The sequence below is a fragment of the Rhinopithecus roxellana genome, chromosome 17 (genome assembly GCF_007565055.1).
Source record: "Rhinopithecus roxellana isolate Shanxi Qingling chromosome 17, ASM756505v1, whole genome shotgun sequence".
In the NCBI taxonomy this organism is placed as follows: Eukaryota; Metazoa; Chordata; class Mammalia; order Primates; family Cercopithecidae; genus Rhinopithecus; species Rhinopithecus roxellana.
Window position 1 is genome coordinate 24,769,365 of NC_044565.1, and position 19,300 is coordinate 24,788,664.

Sequence of the window (19,300 nt, forward strand, 5' to 3'; positions counted from 1 at the left end):
ACAGACAATTATATAGTTACTGAAAATATTCTTTATGAATGATTTTTGAATGATGCAAGATGTTACATGAAAACATGGGACACAGACTGCATTCTATACTCAGATACATAATAAATACTGCAGTTTACATGTGTATATACATTCAGAGGAGAAAGCCTGGGCTGCCAAATACCCAAATGTTCATAAACTATTTTTTTTAGAACCAGAGATTTCTGTCTATATGCTTTTTGTTTTAAAATGGCATGTGCTGCTTTTAAAGCCAGAAAAAGGGGGCAAAGTTTTTAAGACAGCTGCCTTGCTTGTCAATGAAATTTTCAGCTCCAGGCTTCTCTTACGGAAAGAGCCTCCCCAGGATCCCCCGTCCTACCCGGGCGGTCGGGTTGGGTTCTGGAGAGGCTGCTCCAATCCCCGAGGCGGAAGGAGGCAACCGACTTGGCGCAGCGCTCAGCCAGGGGTGGAAGCTCGGGGGAGGAGCCGAGCCCTTCTCCTGTCCAAAAGCGAGATCTGGGCTACGCCGGGCGCCCGGAGCCCTGGTCCAGCCCCCGGCCATCGCGGCCGCCGCCCAGCCAGGTGCAAAATGCCGTGTCATTGGGAGACTCCGCAGCCAGAGCATTAGATTACAGCTCGTCGGAGCTCGGGAAGGGCGGCGGGGGTGGAAGATGAGCAGAAGCCCCTGTTCTCGGAACGCCGACTGACAAGCGTGGTGAGCCCAGCACGGGTGGGTACCCAGCCTAGCCCACTGGAGCAGCCAGGGGTGGCCCGTTCCCCTTTAAGAGCAACAGCTCTGAGCCAGGAGCCAGAGATCCAAGCCGACCTCGCCCAGCCAACCCTCTCCAGCTAGGGGACCCACAAGCGGCGCCTCGGCCCTCCCGACCTTTCCGAGCCCTCTTTGCGCCCTGGGCGCACGGGGCCCTACACGCACCAGGCATGCTGAGGGTCTTCATCCTCTATGCTGAGAACGTCCACACACCCGACACCGACATCAGCGATGCCTACTGCTCCGCGGTGTTTGCAGGTAGGAGAGGCCGGCCACCCCCGCCGGGGGTCGGGGTTGGGTAGAGGAGGTGACGCCGCAGCTCTCAACCCTGGAGAGCACCTGGAGCTGAGAGACAGGAGACTTTCTGGCCCCTCCAGACTGACGTTGAGTGTTGCAACGACACAGGTCTGCAGAGGGCGACTCAGAGGGAAACTGAGGCTGGAAGGAGAGATGTGCCTGACTGGTGCTTCTCCTGGAAGCTCAGCCCGGGTTGGCACTGAGGTAGGCCAGGAAAGTGGGACCAGCATCTCTCCTCTCACCTTTTCGGGATCTCTGAAAAGAGGCCTTTCCGCGTTGCAAGCGGCGAAGCGCTGTACTGCAGGGCTCTCCTCCTTCTCCCCAAAGGCCTGGTCCCAGGCCTATTTATAACCCAGCTCTCTTCCCGCCCTGGTCTGCGCCTGGCTGCTTTCCTGGCCCTTTGCTCTCTCTCAGAGGCTGGCCTGGCAGGCTGGCAGCCACTGGAGGCGGAGGCACCCTACCCTTTTACAGGATGGGGGAAATTTAGCAGCTGGGCACAGCTGTCACAGCACCAACCTTTAGAGACTTTCTCTGCCCCCAACCCCTGCCCCCAACGGACCAGTGGATGGAGGGAGGTGGATTCTATCTGGTTTCTATCATCAGAGTGAGGCCTCCTTGAGCAGGAAAGCCACTCCCCTATCAGATTGGGACCTCCCGCAGGAGGACCTTCATAGAGTTATGACTTGACTTTTCCTCCAGGAGCTGAGGGATGGGCCCTGTCTGCTCTCCAGGAACCTTTCAGGACCAAGCCAGAGCTAGGATCTACACAGCTGGGTCTTTGGGCTTGGAACCATACTGGGGGAGAAGAACTAGGGAGAAAGAGTGTGAACCTCCCACCCAGCCTGTGGGTTTTCCTCTCAGCCTCCGCTACCTGCCACTCCCCTTCTCCCCAGAGATCTGACTTCTAACTACATCCCAGGCTTCCAGAAATCATAGTATTAGTTGGTTTCTGGCCATTCAGCACAGACATTCCCTTTCAGTTTCACAAGCTCCTGGATACACCTGTTCACAGATGCCATCTGCACATACGATCCCAAGCACATGCACACTCTGGAGCGTTGGAACACCTGTGATGTTCCAAGGAATAGAAGCTCTGAAAGCACAGGCCCCGTGTCCAGCTCAGCATGTGCAGGGGATCATGTCATGAGTACACTCTCCTGGGTGTGAGATTCAGGGCTTCTGGATTTGTTGGACCAGAGCAAAGTTCAAGGAGGAGTTGGTGAATGGTCCTGAGGCCTGGAAAGCAGTGTGCACCAAGAGCAGGGGCCAAAGGGGTGGTGGTGGCACTCCAGCTGTGCTTTTTCTCCTAACATGCTGCTTTGACCTGCTCTCAATCAGTTTCCCACATGGCCTCTGGAAATGAGCTTTATCCAGGTGTTTCCAGCAGGGAGGACATGGGAGTTTTTCATGCTTCCTCTCTGCATCCTCAGCTCTGGGCAGGTCAGGTCAGTGGCCCTGTTTAGCAGCCTGGTTGAGGGCTCTGGGCTCCTGTTGCACAACTCCAGGGGGCACCATTCATACTGAAAAAAGCCCCTTAATGGAGGGGAGGGAGGACAGGCACTCTGTGGGTGAAGCAGCCTCCTCCCACCCCAGCACCTCTTTCCCATTTATAGCCCCCGAACCTGGGGGCTGAGTAGGCTTTGTGAATGGTGCCCTCCCCAGGTGCACAAATGTACACTCAGCTGCAGCAGCCCCTGCTGTCAGGGGCTTTGTCTCTGGCTTCCACTCAGCCTGAACCAGATTTTCTTCCACCTTCCCTGACCACATGCCCCCTCTGCATCCCCATACACTCAATACACCAGGCTCCTACCTCATGGTCCCTCACCCAGGCTAGGCTCAGACCTCTGGTTGGAGAAAGGAAAGAATGAATAATAGATGGCAGGCACTTTCTAAACCCACAAGTACAGGAAGTGCCGCTGGTGTGGCTTTTGTTATTTCAGCCCCAAGGGCCTGTGTGTGGAACAGTTCCCCCCATCCTGCATCCTCCCATTTACACATCCCTGGCTGGACCCTCTCCTCACCCCCACCTGCCTTTTGCCTGCTGCCTGACTCTTCAGGGTAGGCTCCCCCTTTCCAGGGCCCAGAGCACACAGCTCACCTTGGGAAAAGGAAGTACATTTTCTGTGCCAATCCGTCATGAGACCCTGAGCCTAGGAAGAGACTGGCTGGAGCCCCCACCCCTAGTCATCACTGAAACCGCCAGGCCGTCCTGGGGAATGCAGTCCCTCCCCTCCCCCAGCCCCTGGCCACATTTCACCTCCTGCATTAGCCAAGCTCCTAACCCATGTCCAAATTTGGCCTCCCTATGACATTCAGGCCTGCTCACTCTCCTTCTCCCTGGCAGGGTCAGCTTGGTGAATGATTACACAGAAGACTTTGGTCTCAGGGATGCAGCTCAAAGCAAAACACCAGTCTGGGAAGCCTTCCCTCCCCAGCTGGGCTGGGTCTGCTCTTCTGAGACTCTTTATCTGTTGTCCCATAAAGCCCCTCCTTTGGTTACATGATTATAATGCCCTGTAGCCACACTTTCAGCCCCTTTGTGCATGTAGACATTCATTTCAAGCTCACAGAAGCTTTGTGAGGCAAAGGGCAGGTATGTTATCCCCCCTTAAAGACAAGGATATTGGCCCAGAGAAGTGCAGGAGCCTGGCCAAGGTCACATAGTGGCCACAGCATCCCCACCCCCAACCCCTCATCAGTGCCCTCTGTTGTTCTCAGCATCCTTGGCGCATGAATAAGAAAGTGCTGTGGAGAGCATACCATGTGCTGCCCACACCCAGGGCACTCGGACCTGAGCCAGCCAGGGAGGGCGGTGCCTGGGGTCCCCAGCAAGAGGCTGAGTCAGAGAAGGGGGAGTGCAGGGCTGCAGGAGCACAGTGTGAAACAATTGACCAAAAGATGGAGGATTCTGGGGTTTCAAGTGCGTGTTCCTCACAAAGAGAGGGAATGGACATTTGCTAAGCACAAAAGCATACCATTATCAGATGGTGTTTCTTTAAAATCCCACCAACAGTCCTATGAAAGAGATCTATTTACTGACACCATGGTTATTTTATGGCAGATACTGTTCTAACTAGGAAGTTAATATAAGCTACATCATGACCCAGTTATAATTTGTACCAGGCACTTACATGTAGACACATACACCTCAATCCCCTTAGCAAGCATATGTGGTAGCAACTGTCATCACTCCTGTTCTACAGATAAGGAAACTGAGGCATGAAGAGGTTAAGTAAGTTGCCTGAGGTTATACCCTGGTAAGTGGTGGGGTTATGATTCGAGTCTAAGTATCTGGCTCCTGAGCCCCCACAATATCCCCAGATTTAACCACTCTACTATCTACCTCTGGCTTTAGCATGGATTTACCAAAGACAAGCAAGAAAAGGTGGAGGGACAGGACTTGAATCCACGCCTGGCTGAGACTCTCATGCCCCCCTCAGTCTGCACTTTGACTTCTCTCATCCTGCCACATCACGTGCATGGTCCTTACTGCTGCTCGCTCACCCAAGCACAGACATCCTCAGCCCTTATGTTCCGGTCTTGCAGATGCTTTCTTATCTCAGGGAGCCCTTGTTCTCTGCTTCACCCTCTCTATATCTGATGGGACCAGTCAGTCACCAGTTGATGCAGGATGCTCCCTCCAGGCAGTACCCTCATTCCGGGCCAGCTCACAGCTCTGACAGGGCTATGGTGGCTGCCTAGATTCTGATAAGCCAAGGCCAGAGCAATGGTCACGTGGCACTGAGGTGGGCAACCTGTGGTGGTTGTGGCAGGTGCTCTGGAACTTCCAGGGAGGGGGTCATGTAACTGTGGATCCCAAGCTTAGCCAGTCTAGGAGAAAGTAAAAGTTGGGCGGGGGCTCAGAAGAGCAGCTAGCTGGCAGCCTGAGTCACAGTCCAGTGGGATAACAGCATTGAACAAGAGGGAGAGAAGGACTGCCTGCATCTTGAACTCGGGATCCCAGGTCTGCCACTTTCCAGCTGTGTGGCTTTGGGCAAGTTACTTAACCATTCTATGTCAGTTTCCTTATCTGTAAAGTGTTGATAACAATAGCTTGTACCTGCTTTGGAGGAATGATTCTGGAGAGTTTATGTGTTAGTCCATATAAAGCATTTCAAACAGCCAGGCAAGCAATAAATGTTAACTATAATAATTATTATTACATATAATTTTACATAAATTTATTATGATAATCATTATTATTAACATATATTGTACATGTACTAAGAAATAATTGTACACATCCATCAATGTCTTTTTTGCTTGGTCAAGTCTGTCCTCAGCTTTGTTTGTCCATCCACTGTCCTGCCAGGCTGGACACAACAGGCTGAGTGGTGGGTGGCCATCTGTCTGCCCCTAGGGACACTGGGCCTGTCTTCTCTGGCTGCCCCTCCTAGAGCAGTCCCTTCTGAGGTGAAAGCACTTGGCCACCTGCCTGATGGCTGGCAGTGGCCCTCACTGGGGTACTTTCTCTTTCCGGGAACAAATATTCCTCTGGTGACACCCCAGTAGCCCACAAACCTCTTCAGTCCCTCTCCCCAGGCCAAACTCACTTTCTTTCTCTACTTCCTGCATACTAGTCTCTTTCCAGATTTGTCCACTAGCATGGGATGTTAGCAGACAGAGCATTCACATCTATTGTGGATGTATGCTGTGCTGGAGTTGCTAGTGTTTTGTTTAATCCTCCCAACACCACTGCAAACTGTCCTCGTTCTCTTGATTACACAGAAGCGGAAACAGACACTGAAATGTCCAATCACATGCCTCAGGTCACACCACTAGGAAAGGGTGGCCTAGGACAGAAGCCCAGGACTGTTTCCACTGTGGACGATTTCTCCCCTGACTGGCTCTAATCATGGCTGTAGACAGAACCAGGACTGAACGTGGGTTCTACCCTCTTGCTGGACACACAGGTCCCCTGTCAATTCTAGCTGGTGGATTGGGATATCCACCGGACACACATTCTTAAATGAATGTGAAGGGAGAGGGAAGAAGGCCTCATCTCTACTTCTGGAAGCCTTTGGACATTGGCAAATACGCCCTGAAGGAGTCCTGTTAACTCATATAGAATGTTCCTCTCAAGGTCGAGGACATTGATCAGAGAGGCAAGGTTTGTTTGCCTCCTGGGCTCCGCATGTTTAGGTCTTGGGAAACACAAAGAACCAGCTAACATTAGGAGAATGTGGTCAGAGAAGGAGAACTGGCCCAACTCCAGCAGCAAGAGGGGATTAGAAGCATGCCTTCCTCGATGGTCAGGAAGGTAGGGCCACAAATAAGTGACAGGGGTCACAAACTCATGCACTTCCAGAAGCGTGGCAGGTGGACTGAGATCAAGCCAGAGGGGACATCATATATGCCTACTGGGAGTGAGCTGAGGGGGGACACCTGGTTTACAGGTGCCAGACGGTCAGTGTTAGGTGGAAAATCTAGGCCCAGATGCCACCTTCTCTGATTTTTTTCAAGAGAAGCTGTAAATTCAGATTTATATGGAAAAATTTTCTAATGTTTAAGGTACAATTTTGTTATAAAACATTGTACTGATTAAAGACTACATGTCTGTAGGCTGGATGTGTCCCAAAGAACACCAGTGACCACTTCTGAGACACAGTATTTCATTCAGTCCTGGAGACCTTGGGCCTGGACTCTCTGGAGAGAAGACAGCCAGTGTCCTCTCCCTTGGGCTCATCAGGCAGCACCTGTCATCAGTGACTACAGGATGGAGTGAGTGGGAGAGCTTTAGTCCCCTTCCCCCTTACCTCTGTCAGCCCTGAAATACTGCAATAAGCATGAAACTCAGTTTGCAAACAGGCCCCTCAAGCCCTTCCTTCCAGGCTATGGCTCCTAAGCCGGCCCTATCACCTTTACAGTGGGGCTGGAGTAGCCTGGGGTCCCGAGGGGCTGCCCTCACCTGAAGCCTCAGGTGGGATGCAGACCTAGCTGTTTGTAAACAAGCCCTAACTAACACTGGTATAAGCACGATGGTCTCTCCACTCACATAATAGTTGAATGTAGACAGTCCTGGCTGGTAAGACTCTGACCCACAGGCTGTCCAGGACCCCAGCTCCTCCTGTTTTATTGCTCTGTTATCCCCAGAAGTTCCCTCTGACAATGTGGTTCATCATGGCGCACGCCCCTGTCTATATTCCTGCCAGAGGGGAAAGGGGGCCAGGGAGGCGTGCCCCTTCCCTTTAAGGACACTTCCAGGCCGTTATATACAGCCCTTCTGCTCATATTCTGTTGGTCATCAGTTAGTCTCCTGGCTACATTCAGCTATGAGGGAGGCTGGGAAATGTTTTTATTTGGGTGACCATGTACCCAAGTAAAGTGCTATGGAAAATTTCTATGGATGAAGGGGAGAACATATATTGGGGAGTGGAGGTCAGGTCTCAGCCACACTTTCCATTAGAACTTAATTCCTGATGGTGTCCCCTCGGGAGGAAGCCCTATTGAGTTACTAGGCCTCAGTATGAAGTCTGCAGGAATCAGTTATCTGATTATGGAAAAGTCCAGGGCAGTGAACATCAGCCAGACCAGGAAGTTGGAGCCTGGGATGAGAAAGAGGCCTCAGGAAGTGTCCAGGAGTCAGATCACCAGTGGTTGCTTTTCTGGTTTGCAGAACAGATGTGGGGAGACCCTTTTCCTTGTACACAAGCCAAGGGAAGGCAGAAGTCCCTTGGAATGTTCCTATGGAAATATTAGTTACACCCACTACAGATTTCCATTTCCTGTGCTGACTCTGATGGATTGGAGCTGGGGTAGGGTGCGGTATGATAGGGGAAAAAGCAAAGCCAGGAATCACTGTGATAGACAGAAAAAAAAAAAGAAAGAAAAAAGAAAAAGAAAAAAAAGCTTTGTAATATCCAAAAATCCCTCTAGGGGGCAGTACTATCCCCCTTTGAGAACAACTGGCTGAACTCACCAGGGGCAGAACCCACACCCGGGAGCCATGTGCAGTGTCCACTATACCAATGCCAGGCCAGTCCTGTACCACACGCTGGGAATACCTGGGTCACTAAGGCAGCCTTGGTCTCTCCCTCGTCTCTCCCCTCCACAGTCTAGCTAGACACGAAATGGGTGATTACACTAATAGTTATTCCTGACCATTGTGATGTGTGCTAAGAAGGAAAAGCACTGCTGTGCAGTCATTTGCCAGAGGGACCCGTCTAGACCCCAGAATATCATGACTGCTTTCCTGGAGAGGTGATCTTTAAGCTGAGGCCTGAAGTATGAATAGGTGGTTCTGCAAAGGAAGAGAAGAAGGCAGCTGGAGGCAGAGAGGACAGCCGACCTCAGAGCTGAGAGGGAGCCTGGCATATTCTAGAAACTGACAAGACACTGGAGCTAGAGCTCGGAGAGTGAGAGGTGGAATGGCCTTGCCCTTTGTCCCAAGGAAATGAATCTGGGCTTCATCCCAAGAGCGCAGTAGGGCTTTGGATAAACCTCCCAAGAGGCTTTTAGCAGGAGAGTGACCTAATCATATTTGTTTTAAGATCACTTGGCTGCAGTGTGGATAATGGGCCAGACATAGCCAGAGTGATGATATGATGATGCGACCGACCAGCTAGGAGGCACCTGCAGTGGCCCGGGAAGGAGAGGGTGGTGGTAAGACTTGGTGGAGTCACTTGGATGCTGTGGGCACATAGATGGTACCAAAGTCACGGGTGTCAGTAAGGATGAAGATGATTTAGGCTGCAAGCAACTGAAATCCTGGCTCAAATAGACTTAAATGAGCAGAGAGGCAAGGTTTGTTTGCCTCCTGGACACCCCATGTTTAAGCCTTGGGAAAATCAATGTATTAAATGATAAATAGAATGATAAATAGTCTTAAGGGGATCAGCTCACAAACTGGTGTCCAGAGACGCAGTGAGCTCTGGGCACATAGATTATACAACTCTGTCACAGGATCCTTAGGGTGTTGCTTTTTCCAGCTGGAAACCTTTGTGACTGGTGGCACCTTTGCCTGAGTTTTGCTTGGGCCCACTGGGCTCGTTCCACCCGCTCAGCCTGGCAGGCTATGCTCAGCTCACAGTACTAGCCCCGATCCCACGCCTGCCAAAGGTGAGGCAGGCACTGAGCAGCAAGGGGTGTGTGAGCGAGTGCAGGGTCCGGCCACTGTGCACAGCCAGGCATGTCAGCTGTGGTGGGGCAGGCAGCTCCAGGTGCTGGTACAGGTGCTGGCTCTGTGCAAGGCTGCAGCTGGACCAGGCATAATGCAAGCGGCTTCCACTGTGACTACCAGGGAATGCGGTGGTGCCCAGAAGCTTAGAGGCACCAGGAACTGCAGAGCCCCAAAGAGGGTGTCACAGCCATGTGACCCCTAGGTCTGGGCTCCCCGAAGGGCTGAAGCTTTTATCTCCTTCTCATCACCTGTAACGTGGCGAGTGGGGTTGGAAGGCAGGTTGTTTCAGCCCTGTTTGTGTTACAGCTATTTCATTCCTGCTATTCAGCAGGTCCTGAGTTCTTGTCCTGTGTCCAGGAAGAATGAGGTACACAGAAAACTGGAGGGTAAGAAAAGTGGAGAGAGCTTCACTGAGTGACAGAACAGCTCTCAGGAGACCCAAAGTGGGGTAGTTCATTTCTGCAAGCAGGTTCTCCTGATGAGTGTCCAGCTCTCAGCAGACAGGAGACCTGCAGAGGGTAACTCCTCACTGCAGGCAGGTCTTCCTGACCAGTGGAGGAGACCTGACCCAGAGTGGGTAGCTCCTTCCTGCACCTGGTAGTCCCAACATCTGTCTGAGTCTAGCTGAGTCCTGGGATTTTATGGGCTCAGAAGGTAGGAAGTGTGCGCTGATTGGTCCATGGGTGGCCAGGAGCAGGCCAGGGGAAAAAGTACCATAAGTTCTCACTCTGGGCTGAGGACTCCACCTGGAACTGGCAACCCAGCCCCCAGGCTTCAGGCCATCCCTGGCTTGTAGGTGGGGTTTCACCAGGGACCCACCCCTTTCTGCCCAGGAGACTGTCTGCCTCCTACTGCCATCAACATGCCTAGGGCACCTAGGCTGTTCATGCAGAGGGGTGCTTGCAGGTCTGGACAGAGCTGCCCCTCAGCTTCCCTCCTGAGCTTGTCAGTGCTCAAAGTCCGGGGGGCATTGAGGCAACAAGGGGCTGGCATGTCAGTGCACACACCTGGCTGGGTTGCAACAGCACCTGGGCTTGGACAAAACTTTGCTCCACCCTGGAGTGGGTGACTGGAGTGGGGAGAGGCCAGAGAGTGGGAGAAGGCACTTCTGAGCCTGCAAGCTTCCTGGGCCCTGGAGAGTGCAGGGATGCCTGGGTCTGGGGCCACAGCCAAGCAGCTGCAGCTGTGCCTGGGAGCTCTGGGCTCCCACCCCACCAACTTGGTAGGGGGTGGGGCTCCCACCTGTTCCCAGCCCCCACCGGCTCTGCAGAGTGCACAGCACTGGCCAGTCTCTCCACTGCAGTCTGCGTCTTGGCAGTGGCCATTCCAGATGGGCCACTGCTGTCAGCAACTCCATAGTATCATCCTGCACCCAGGCAGGCTCCATTTTTCTCTCTGGTCTGCTGTCCATTGTGTCTGCTATGTCCTTAACTGGTCAGCAATTGGATCTATAAGCTTCCTCATGCACACGAAGCAGGAGAGGGAGTTGGGCTTCTCTATTCATGGCATATAAATCTGTCTCTCCAGGGGAATGACTTAGGACACAGGTCTCTTGCTAGACCGATAGCCATTGCCAAGAAATGTGCTCAGATAGAGTGGGATCCATCCTGGAGCTGGGGCTACGTAACTGAGCAGTCAGGTTCTGCTAGGAGGGAAGCGGATCTGGATGAATGTTGAGGGAATCAAATGTCCACCTCATCTTGAGGGGAGATGAGAAGGGTACAGTTGGGAGGAAGGGGAGAGGGTCCAAGCAGCTAGAGAATGTGCTGTGATGAGAATGGGCTCAGACTCTCCTCACTTTCCTTTTCCCCACCCCCATGCTCATCCCAGCTCTGTCCTTTACCAGTCTTCCACTTCTTGGGAGCACTTCCCACAGTGCCTATAGATGTGGTTGCCACCCTCTGTGGTCTCTACCCCCTGACCAGAAGCTCCCTGAAGGCAGGGATGTGACTTATTTTCAACAAGTCAGAAGTGATGGATGAATGTTTATTCTTTCAGTCCATCATTTAGAAAGAATTTATGGAGACCGTGTTTTGCACCAGGTGCTGTTTCAGGCACTGAGGAAACAGCACTGGACAAAACAGACAAAAACCTTTGCATCCTTGGAGCAGACATTCTGATGGGGAAGACAGAAAACCAGTAAGACACATGTGCTACACAGTGATTGGTGCTAGAGAAAAAGCCTGAAATGGAGATGAAAGAGGGAAAGCTGTGGTTTTCAATTGTGTGGCCAGGTTGGTCTCATTGGAGTGAATATCTGAAGGAAGGGAAGACATGCCAGCCAGAGGGAACAGCTGGCAGAGACCCTGGGGAGGCGCTGGTCTGGCCTGTCTGGGGAACAGCTGGAAGGCTAGTACGCTTGAAGGAGCATGGGTCCTGGGGAGGTCAGCGAGGTCAGCCAGGGCTTTTAAGGTTACATAAGGCCTTTGAGTTTTGTGCTGAGTGAGATGGGAGCAAAATCGGAAGACTTTGAGTAAAACCAGGTCATGAGAATTGGATTGAGGATAGACCGTGGGGGCAAGGGCAGAGCAGGAGACACATAGGGAGTCTATGGAGTTCATTAAATGACTCAGGCAAGGGATGACAGGCTTCCACTGGGGGCAGTTACAATGGAGATGGTGAGAAATGGTGGGATTTTGGATGTATTTTGAAGGAGAGTGGGAGGAAGATTTGCAGTTTTGGTGACCTGGTGGGGTTGAAGGTGTCACTGGGTGGGTTCAAGACAGAATGGAGGAGGGAGGTTGGAGACAGAAAGTATGGAGAGCTCCTTCCAAGGGCATTGTTGTGAAAAGAGAGAAATGACCAGTAGCTGAAGGGGATGTGGGGTCAAGGGTGTGCTTTCTTGAGAGCAATAGCATCATACTTTTGTGCTGATGGGATGATCCGGTAAACAAGGGAACTTGCTAAGGCAAGAGAGCAAGAGAATCACTGCAGACTCACCACTGAATGGGAGAGAGGGGATGGGGTCTATGTCCAAGTGTCCAGTTGTTCTCAGTGGGGAGTATAGGTGATTCATTCGTAAGAACAGGAGAGAACTCACAGGATTTGGGCAGAGATGCCGAGGGCGTTAGAAGGAGCCTGGGGGCCTGAGGAAGTTCTCTGCTCCGTAAAGAGGAAGCAAACTGAGAGTGGGGTTGGGCGATGGGGTATTCTAGGGGCATCTGGGAGAGAGGGAAACAAGATGTATAGTATGATTGCCCCCAGCAGTGAGGACTCGCTTGAGTTAGGGGTCATGACTACAAAAGGCACCCCTGAGGCCGGCTGTGTTACTCTCCAACACATCAATGGTTGGGGGCAGGCTGAGTTGGATTCGCCAGGGTTATGGCTTAGCCCTGTGAGAATGCTGAATCCCTCAAAATAAGAGAGGGGAAAGGGAGTTGAGATTTTGCGCAGCAGTGCATTTAGGTTGAGTGAACAGATTGGTTAGTGAGGACTTGGGCCGTGGGAAGACGGACAGTGCCGTGACCGGGGCTAGGTGCTGGAGTGCTGGGGGATAGAAGCGCAAAGCCAGGGCCCCTGTGTCAAGAAGTTCATAGGCTGGAAAGGAACCAGGCATAATAAGCGAAACGACTATCACCGTTCAAGGCTTACACCTTGAGCAGCTTTCCCACTGTGGAGACTAGGGAGTGTAGAGATTGTTGAGGATGGGGGACTTGCGGGGGACAGAATGGGCCGCAGCTGGACCCTAGTTCTCCAGGGAACTCAGTATGATTTGAATACAGATCTCTGCCTCCAAAGATGAGTGACTCGACACAGCCGAGGAGAAGGCTTCGAGGCGGGTTGGCGGGGACTCGAACCTCGGAGTCTCTCTCGGCCTGGGGGTCCCAGAAAACCCAAACGGCCGCCCCGGCAGCCTGCAGAGGGGAGAGGACGGGCTCCTGGGCGCAGATCATGGGGCGGGTGGAGAGAGGCGAGAGGCGGGGAGGCTGGGGGCTCGGGGTGCACGGCACGCTGCGCATACTCCCCCTTCAGCGCGCCCTCGGACTTGGTTTCCCCGAAGACACACTCTCATCCCCGCCTCTGATCGCCCACTCCTTCCGCCTGCACTCCTGCCTCCTTCTCACCCCTTCGCCGAGCGCACAGGGCGGCGGCCAAGTCGGCACCGGTGCGCACCAGGCCCGGGCGCCCTGGCTGGTGTGGAGCCTTGGTCACCGGAGGCTCCCGTGGAGCAGGCCCCACGGCGCCTTGTGCACTCTCGGAAGCCGAGCTGCGCGCCCGCATCAGCGGCGCCTGGTTCCTGGCCAGCAGTTGGGACCCGCGGAGCTAGGGACCAGCGCCCCCACAGGCGCCCGTCTGACCCCTGTCCCTCCCCGCCCGCCGCGGGCAGGGCGGATCTGGGTAGGGGCCGGAGGGGAGGGTCCGCCCAGTGGGTGTCCGGTGTCCTCCCTGCAGCCTCTCTCAGGCATTGGCCACTTCTCCGCGGAGGAGCAGCGAAGGCTACAGCTCTCTTGGCGCGGCTGCTTGGGAGCCGGGCGTTTGCTGGGTGGGTGTTCGGGCCCGGTGCTCCCGCTCCCGCCGTGACTGCGCGCCTGTGCGCCGCCCGGGCTGCCCAGCCATGCTGTGCTGCCTGCTGGTGAGGGCCAGCAACCTCCCCAGTGCGAAGAAGGACCGGCGCAGCGACCCTGTCGCAAGCCTGACTTTCCGAGGTGAGAGCCCCGTGGCCGCCGCGCCCACGCTCGGGTGCTACCCGACTCTCGGCGCTCACTGGCGGGTCTGCAGCCCCTGCTCGGGAGCTAACCCTACTCCAGGCCACAGTTTCTCCCTTTGTCGGCAGGGACAGAAATCCCAGTTCCAACTTCTGCAGGGGGGCGATGAGGAGAAATGAGCAGAGCACAATAAATGCCACAGGGCTTTGAAAAATTGGAAAAGCGAAAGTGCCGTAGGTCAGCGGTTATAACTTTTCTAAGACTGATATCCAGAGGAAATAAAGTCCGAGCTTTTACTGGGTAGTGGGGATAAGGGTAAGTTGGAAGATGGGTGCAGAAGGTAGAGAGGAATCAGGGCCACTGAAAAACGGGGCGTGTAGATGATGTGCTTTGAAAGCTGTCTTTTTTTCATTCATTCATTCATTCATTCATTCATTCATTCATTCACTCATTCATTCACCCATCTTTATCCAACATTGGCTATATTGAATCTGCCCCGTCTTAATCAGTAGGAAAAGGAACAGAATAGGATGGAAATGGCCTTGATACAAGGAATTTTGAGGAATGTCAAGGATATTTTCTCTAAATTCAAGAAGCTAAGCCCCTACATGTAGTGCTTAGAGTGGATACAGGTATCTCTGTGTGGGGCAGCAGAGAAATCACACACACACACTCCGCTTCTCACCAGGCGTCCTGAACCCCCTTCCCCAGCCCCTCCAAGACGGATTCCCATGGGAGCGGGTGTCTCAGGAGGGGAAAGGGAAGAGGAAGGATCTGTCAAAATTAAGAGATGGAACAATAGCTGTGAGTCAGGACCCCAGTTCTGCAGAGAAAGATAAATGAGGAGAGGAGAGAGGGTCTCCACTTAGCCAGGAGCCACACCCTGTAGCTTTGTGGAATCAATAATCAAAATAAGAATAAGAAAAATCCATGTATCAGAAAAGATGGTCAAATGAAGAGGGAAGAGTGGCTGGTGTTCTCATAAGACTCCTTCAGTGGAGGCACCAAGGGAGCTCTTTAAGTCTGATCCGTGGTCTGAATCATATCTCCAAGCACCCCCAAAATAATGATAGGCGAAAGACACGATTTGGCAAAGGGAGATCTATGTGTAGCTTTTATTCTTTGCTGTGGGACAAGTTATATGTATTCCTCTTTTGAAAAGTGTGATTTGAAACGTTGAAGAAAATTTCGCTATTTTCATTGATCGGTGACATGCCTGGGAGTTCACCATGCAAGAGCAACTTCAAGACAAAGTCCTTCATTCTCCATCGTCCATCAGATGCTACCTAAGGCTTTGCTGTGCAGAAATTGCAGGGTCACGATTGTCTGGAAAATAAATTCCCTAAGGACACTGAGCAGGGCACATATTAGTATATGGCTCTGGATGCTCTAACACTCTTTTGGGTCTGCTCACAACTCTTTCCCTTGTCTTGTAACAGTCCCGTGGTGGCTACCGGTGTCTCCATTTTGCAAATAAGGAAATTGAAACCCAGGGAAGTTAAATGTGTTCAGGTCAGTGGTCACAGCAGGGAGCTACCAGCGCTTGGAGTGGGCACTGTCCTTGAGTCAGGAAGATGACCAAATCCCTTGAGGCCCCTCTTTACTATTGCCCTGGCCCAAGTACCCCGAACACGTGCAGCTGCTATCTCACCCAGATCACTGTATTCCTTCTTTGTAATGCCTTACTATTTATTTGCACTGGTGATCTCCTCGGAAAACAGAAATACCATATAATAGAATGTAACATCTCCAGCTGTTTCAAGTCTATTTGTGTTTCAAAGCCCAGGGCAATGCCACCTTCTCCAGAAGGACACCCAGGATTCCCCTGGCTGTCATGAGTCTCTCCTCTCTGGATGACAAGCAGCAGCACCTTGCTAGGGATGCTCACACCCTTGCCCCCACTGGGCTGTGCTCAGCTCCATGCTTAGGGCATCAGGGTGCCTTGAGAGCAGTGACCTGTCCTATTTGTTCATTGGTTTGTCCCAGTGCTGAGCACAAGTAGGTGCTTTCTAGTGTTTGTACCCTTTCTGGCCCAGCCTCTAGCCATCCTCCAGGTGTGCCTGGGAGCTTCACTCAGTCTGGGACATGGTCCACTCACTTGACTCTTCTTGAGGATCACTTGTAGAATGTGTTTGAGAAACAGATTCCAGAGTCCCCATCTGAAGATGTTCTGATGCAGCAGGTCTGGAAGGTGACCTAAGAATCAGCATTTAACAGATACCCAATGCAGGTTATTTTGGAACCGCATCTTGGGAAAAATGGGGCTGAGATGTGGTGGCAGGTGAAATTAATGTGCTCCCCCTGGTGGGAGCATTCACGATGGAGTTTGGGGCTGAGTTGATGCCTAAGGAGGGAAACCTATTAGTGGTACATATTTTTGACTGATTGTGTGAATGAACTTACAAAGCATTGTAAGTTCACACTTACACACTGAACTACAATGCTTTGTAAGTTCAGAACTTACAAAGCATTGTAGGCTGGGGGGACTCAACTCTGGCTGCAAGTCAACATTGTGTGTGGGAGCTTTACCAAAGACCACTGCCAACCTCCCTGCCTGCCTTTTCTGAAGCCAAATCCTTTCCGGTGGGGCCCCAGGCATAGGTGTTGTCTCTGACAAATTTTCAGGTGTTTTGGATGTGCATCAGGGTTGAGAAGCACTGAGCCCAACCTTCTCATGGCACAGATGGGACAGTGGCCCGCTTGCCGAGAAGCCAGCCTGCACTGTGTGTTTGGCTCCTACAGGCAGCCTGAAATGTATGGGGCTGGGCTGGCCGCACTTTCCTTGCAGTTGTTCCCTGTCTCGGATGTAATTTCATGACCTGCCTCCCAAAATAGACTATGAGCTCTGGGAGGCTGGACTCTGAGGGCAATTTTTTGGCTTCCCCGTCTAAGGTCTTCTATTAATAGTAGAGGCTACTAATGAATACTGCTCATTCTTTTTTTTATATTAATTAATTCATTAACTAAAAATACCATGAGTAACTGGGCCGTGGTAGATATTTTTGACTGATTGTGTGAACGAGCAGCTTAATTTCCTATAGTATTTAATCGTCTGTACTTCTTTTCTGCCCTGCCCATTTTCCATTCCGTAATGTGATTATTTATATCCCTCTATTCATGCATTTAGCTCATTGAACAAATATTTATTGAGTACCTACTATGTGCCTGGTGCTGTTGTTCTAGGTGCTTGGATGCATGCAAGAACAAAACCAGATCCCTGCTACTTTAAAGCTGAAACATCTTATTTCCTTGAAGGCTGGATCTGCTGTGTCCCCACATGGTGAATTTCTGCCCTGTGTCACCAGCCTGGAACCCAGAAGTCATTATTGACACTTCCCTCTCCCTCATCCTGTCAGTCCTATCAGGGCATCTTCTCCTCCAGCCTCCCCCTCCCACCTCTTCTCTTCTCTATCTCCTGGGGGTCTCTAGATTTTGGACAGGAGTCGGGAGATCTTATAGAACTAGTTGGAGGTGGATTCCTATCCTCAGGGAACACTCTTCACTCACCTGTGTAGGGAAAGTGGGCTGAAGGCCCCAGACTCTCGGAACCTAGCTGTTTACACATCACAAATGACTTAAAATATTGAAAACAGCGGCCAGGCGCGGTGGCTCATGCCTATAATCCCAGTACATTGGGAGGCTGAGGTGGGTGGATCACGAGGTGAGGAGATCAAGACCATCCTGGCTAAAACAGTGAAACTCCGTCTCTACTAAAAATACAAAAAAATTAGCTGGGCGTAGTGGCAGGTGCCTGTAATCCCAGCTGCTCAGGAGGCTGAGGCAGGAGAATAGCGTGAACCCGGGAGATGGAGGTTGCAGTGAGCCGAGATTGAGCCACTGCACTCCAGCCTGGGCAACAGAGCAAGACTCCATCTCAAAAAAAAAAAAAAAAAAAAAGAAGAAGAAGAAGAAAAGAGCTTTATGTCCTTCTTTCCTTCTACCTCCCTCCCTCCCTCCCTCCCTTCCTTCTTTCCTTTCTTTCTTTCTTGTTCTTTTTTTGTTTTTGAAATTGAATTTCGCTCTTATTACCCAGGTTGGAGTGCAATGGCACGATCTCGGCTCACTGCAACCTCTGCCTCCCGGGTTCAAGTGATTCTCCTGCTTCAGCCTCCTGGGTAGCTGGGATTACAGGCACCTGCAACCATGCCTGGCTAATTTTTTTTTTTTTTTTTTTTTTTTTTAGTAGAGATGGGGTTTCACCATGCTGCCCAGGCTGGTCTTGAACTCCTGACATCAGGCAATCCACCCGCCTTGGCCTTCCAGAGTGCTTGTATTACAGGCATGAGCCACTGCACCTGGCCTGTTTTCTTTTTAGAAACATAATATGTACTTGCTGTTAAAAATGACAAACTACAGAAAGGCATGAGGCAAAAGTAAAAAATAGCCCCAAATCATGCCATGTTGAATTAACTTGTTAACAATTTGACACGTTTCCTCCAAGATTTTTTTCCCTTTTAAAAAAAATTTTAATTATGAAATTTAACATGCAAGCAAAGTACAGAAGATATAAATATATGATTTAATACAGTAGTTCTCAACTGGGGGCAGTTTTTTCCTCAGAGGACATTTGCCAATGTCTGGAGACATTTTGGGTTGTTGCCACAGGGGTTGGCGGCACAGGGTGTGTATTTACAGGATAGAGGCCGGGGATGCTGCTAGACATTCCACAGTGCAAGGGGAGGTCCCCCACACCAACCACAGAGTTATTCAGCCCAAATAGTAATAATGCCATGGTGGAGAGTAAATATGTGTGTGAAGAGAATACCTGTGTGATATCACCCAGGTCAAACAGGTCAAGAAATAGCACCTGGTCATTCCCATTTCTCCACCAGAAGTCTCCAGACTCTTTCTTTCTAGAAGTAATCCCATCATAGATTCTTTCCCCCAAATGTTTGCACATTTGCTGAAAAATAAACCAGGGGGCCGGGTGTGGTGGCTCACGCCTATAATCCCAGCACTTTGGGAGGCTGAGGTGGGCAGATTGCTTGAGGCCAGGAGTTTGAGACCAGCCAACAGGGTGAAACCCCGTGTCTACTAAAAAATACAAAAATTAGATAGGCGTGGTGGTGCATGCCTGTAATCCCAGCTACTTCGGGGGGCAGAGGCACAAGAACCGCTTGAACCCAGGAGGTGGAGGCTGCAGTGAGCCAATATCTCACCACTGCTCTCCAGCCTGGATGACAGAATGACACTCTGTCTCAAAAAAATTAATTAATTAATTTTTAAAAAGGGGCATTTTTTTTATGTCAGTAAGTATTCTTCTGTAAAACCTTTTAAAATGTCTGCATAATATTTTATTATGTGAATGTACCATCATTAATTTACTCAACCTCCTATTGATGACTATTTAGGTTATATAAATGTTTATATTTATATCCAGTGCTTAAATTATACAGTCACTGTGAGGCACATTCTGGTGACTAAATCTTTGGCCACATATTTAATTATTTCCTTTGGGTAAATACCAGAAGATAAATTGCT

General features: G+C 51.3%; 1 protein-coding gene across 20 annotated transcripts in view; it reads left to right on the forward strand.

Annotated features, from left to right (window-relative positions):
* Positions 1 to 489: 489 nt before the first annotated feature.
* The window catches only part of DYSF (dysferlin), a 237,169-nt gene continuing 218,358 nt past the window's right edge, over positions 490 to 19,300 (forward strand). For 7 of the 20 annotated variants that reach the window (XM_010361938.2, XM_010361936.2, XM_010361942.2 and 4 more), the window contains exon 1: positions 490 to 1,015. In XM_010361938.2, the coding sequence (XP_010360240.2) occupies positions 928 to 1,015 (88 nt within the window). In that variant the 5' untranslated portion in view covers positions 490 to 927. Of the gene's footprint in view, positions 1,016 to 13,590; positions 13,820 to 19,300 lie in introns of those variants that run through there. The other 13 variants (XM_010361937.2, XM_010361935.2, XM_010361941.2 and 10 more) reach the window with 4 other exon arrangements.